The 3119-nt window shown below is 35.7% G+C and overlaps 1 protein-coding gene across 1 annotated transcript in view; it reads right to left on the bottom strand.

Moving 5' to 3' along the window:
- The window catches only part of birc6 (baculoviral IAP repeat containing 6), a 109571-nt gene that overhangs the window by 14782 nt on the left and 91670 nt on the right, over nucleotides 1-3119 (bottom strand). The window contains 1 exon segment of the mRNA XM_016558538.1: nucleotides 1510-1661. Within this exon segment, the coding sequence (XP_016414024.1) occupies nucleotides 1510-1661 (152 nt within the window).

Raw genomic sequence — 3119 nt, 5'->3', positions numbered from 1 at the left:
ATTTTGTCACAATATTTGAATTTCTAACTTCGATATGATAATTTGAAAAGTATAGATACTCGGTACAACAGGGAAGAACTGCAGAATATAATGTCATACAGATATTTTAAATATTATTTTAAACTTTTGTCCATCAATGGCGGCAATCAGTAGGCTAATTTCTAATTTTTTTACACTGCACCCCTGCTCTCGACAGACGGCACCCCGGTTGGGAAACACTGGGCTAGTGCAGACATGTTTACAGTCACGTCAGTTGAGATTACCTCATTCGTCTGAGGTCGGGCGAAATAATTTTTGGCAGAACAAAACTCGTCATCAATCAGGGCAAAGACAGATGAGAAACGACAACCAGACAAGCTATTCTTCCAGCAAGATAACACAATCTTCCCCATTGCAGTTCATTGTGCTCCTTCAAATTTTTGGTGCACTTAAAGAAAACAAAATCAGCTGAAAGGAAAAGCAGCAATTTCTATCCATTCATTCAACTATGTATGCGGCACAAAGCCCAAAAAAACAAAAAACAAAAAAGAGAATAGGTTTAGACCAGGGTTTCCAAAACTGGGGTTCGCAATCCCCTGGGGGTTCATGAGTCAATCAAAAGCTAATAATAATTTAAATAATATAAATGCAAATTTAGAACAAATATTACAACCATTTGAATTTATTTTAGAATATTTTAGGTTTCCCTGTATGCCATGTGACCAACATAAAAATATATATATAAATATACAATGAATATGTTGTTATATATCAACTTAGCATCTGAGGGAAAACAATAATTTATCAAATGGGTCAGCCCCCCCCAAAAAAAAGGTGAATTCTTGGTTTAGAAAAACCAATGGAAAGTACTGAATGCACCAATACTAGAGTAAAAATTAGATCATTCTGGCCAGTGATTAAGTAGATTATTTATTTATGGCCACATTATGGCCAAAAATCAACACGGCTGATATAAAACTATTAGAAAAAAAGGTGAATTCTTGGTTTAGAAAAACCAATGGAAAGTACTGAATGCACCAATACTAAAGTAAAAATTTGATCATTCTGGCCAGTGATTAAGTAGATTATTTATTTATGGCCACATTATGGCCAAAAACCAACAAACGGCTGATATAAAACTATTAGTTATTAATAGTTATTAATACTATTAACTATTATTAACAGTGTTACTAAATTATTATTACTGTTTTAAAGGATAATTTAAGAGAGACAAAGGCAATCTAAATAAAAACAGAGGAAATTAGCATGTACAACTGCATATATTCAATATCGGCCGATACCGATAAATAAATAGATCTAATATCGGTCGGTAACCAATGTATTATGCATCCCTAAAATGTTCAAAATTTTATGAAATATATTGTTTAAAATATTCAATAAAATGTTTAAAGTCATTGAACTTGAGTGTAAAATGTCATTTTAATAATTAAATTATAGAATATTCTCTCTTATCCAGTAAAAACCTTAAATGGGTCAAACACTAGCAGAGATATGTAGTTCAGGACTCACCAAACTGTAGTTTTTTCATGGCTGCTGTATATTTCTCCTCCACTGAGCGCAAGATGGACAGCGGTTTGGGCCTTGCTGTTGCCTTCTTAGAACTTTCAGCCATCTTCCTCTCTAAAAAAAGCAGAAGACAGACACATAAAAAAAAAAAAAACCTTCAAGAGTGTGTGCATGTGTGTTTCACAGTAGCCTGAGGGTGTGTTTGAGTAGGTCACATCTTCCATCCTCTCATCCCTGAAAAACCAACACATCCCTACGAGACACAAAAGTAACCTGAATGCCTATATGTAGCGCTGCTATCAGTAAACAAACCTGTTTTCATCAACAAACCTGTAGTCATGTTTAGTGTATTTATATTATAAATTTGTGTACTACTTGTTTATTGTAATTGTAATAAATAAAAGCCCTCCTAGGGACAAGTGTTGCAAATTAGCTTCGGCTACAAGCACTATGATACATGCATGGGATGATTGTTTTTTTACATTTTCATCTATGTTTATTGTATCTGTCCCTAACAAATAAAACATTAAATAAATAAATAAATAAATAAACAAAACATACAGCTAAGAAAGAGCTCAAACGGCGCATTTTTGTGACTTGATAATTAAAGACTCCCTTTGAGATGTGTTTGACTGCAGATTTGTTACTTTGATAAATGAGACGAAGCGCAAATAGTCGTGTTGTTACACTGCATTTCTGTTCTCTCAATTCAGATTGTTATCGAGAGAGCGTCAGACTAATGACAACGACACCAGCAGACCGTCACCACTCCAGTGAGACATATTAGACCTGCGGACGGAGCCCGTTAGAGCTACAGCACAATTAAACTCCATATATTTAGGAGCTTTATGGCATTTCCGCCCATTCTGCACTGGTTGCAGACACATGTCCCTCCCTGCACACCCATGCTCCATGTCAACCAATCAAATTACCTTTGTGCTTAACAGGGCTGATAACGGCTACGCTTTGGATACGAGCCACATAAAACTCCACCGACATCGATAGCTCCATTTACTCTCGCCTCGTCACATTAGCGCACGATATTGAACTACAGGACACCACTTTTGACCAATCAGACACCCTGACTGAGCTGTCTCTGACACTTTTTAAGAAAAGACGGAGTACTAATTAAGCAGTTAAACAGGGTGGTAAGCGTAATGTCTTACTGCTCTTATCATATGGATTTTCCTTATGGATAGTGACAGCTGCATCGTTCAGCTTCACCACATGTAACGCCCCTTTCATTCACTCATCACGGCAAGAATGAGAGCATGAGATACCCAAGGGAGGGTGATGGTTATTATATGTGACCCTGGACCACAAAACCAGTCTTAAGTCTCTGGGCTATATTTGTAGCGATAGCCAAAAATACATTGTATGGGTCACAATTATTGATTTTTCTTTTATGTCAAAAATCATTAGGATATTAAAGTCCCCCTGTAGTCAAATATTTGATCCCTTAAAACTTATCTTTGATCATCAAAATTACATATTTAAATGTTTTTTCTTGTGAAAATTATTTTCTCATGCCTTAAAATAGCTTGAATGTAACTCTACACACCCTTGCCTCATTTACTATACGCTGATCTATGAATATGCAAATTAGTCCCGCC

Source organism: Sinocyclocheilus rhinocerous, unplaced genomic scaffold (genome assembly GCF_001515625.1).
Source record: "Sinocyclocheilus rhinocerous isolate Xijiao unplaced genomic scaffold, SAMN03320098_v1.1 scaffold851, whole genome shotgun sequence".
NCBI lineage: Eukaryota > Metazoa > Chordata > Actinopteri > Cypriniformes > Cyprinidae > Sinocyclocheilus > Sinocyclocheilus rhinocerous.
The sequence above is the reverse complement of the archived record's forward strand: the minus strand, read 5'-3'. Positions and strand labels throughout refer to the sequence as shown.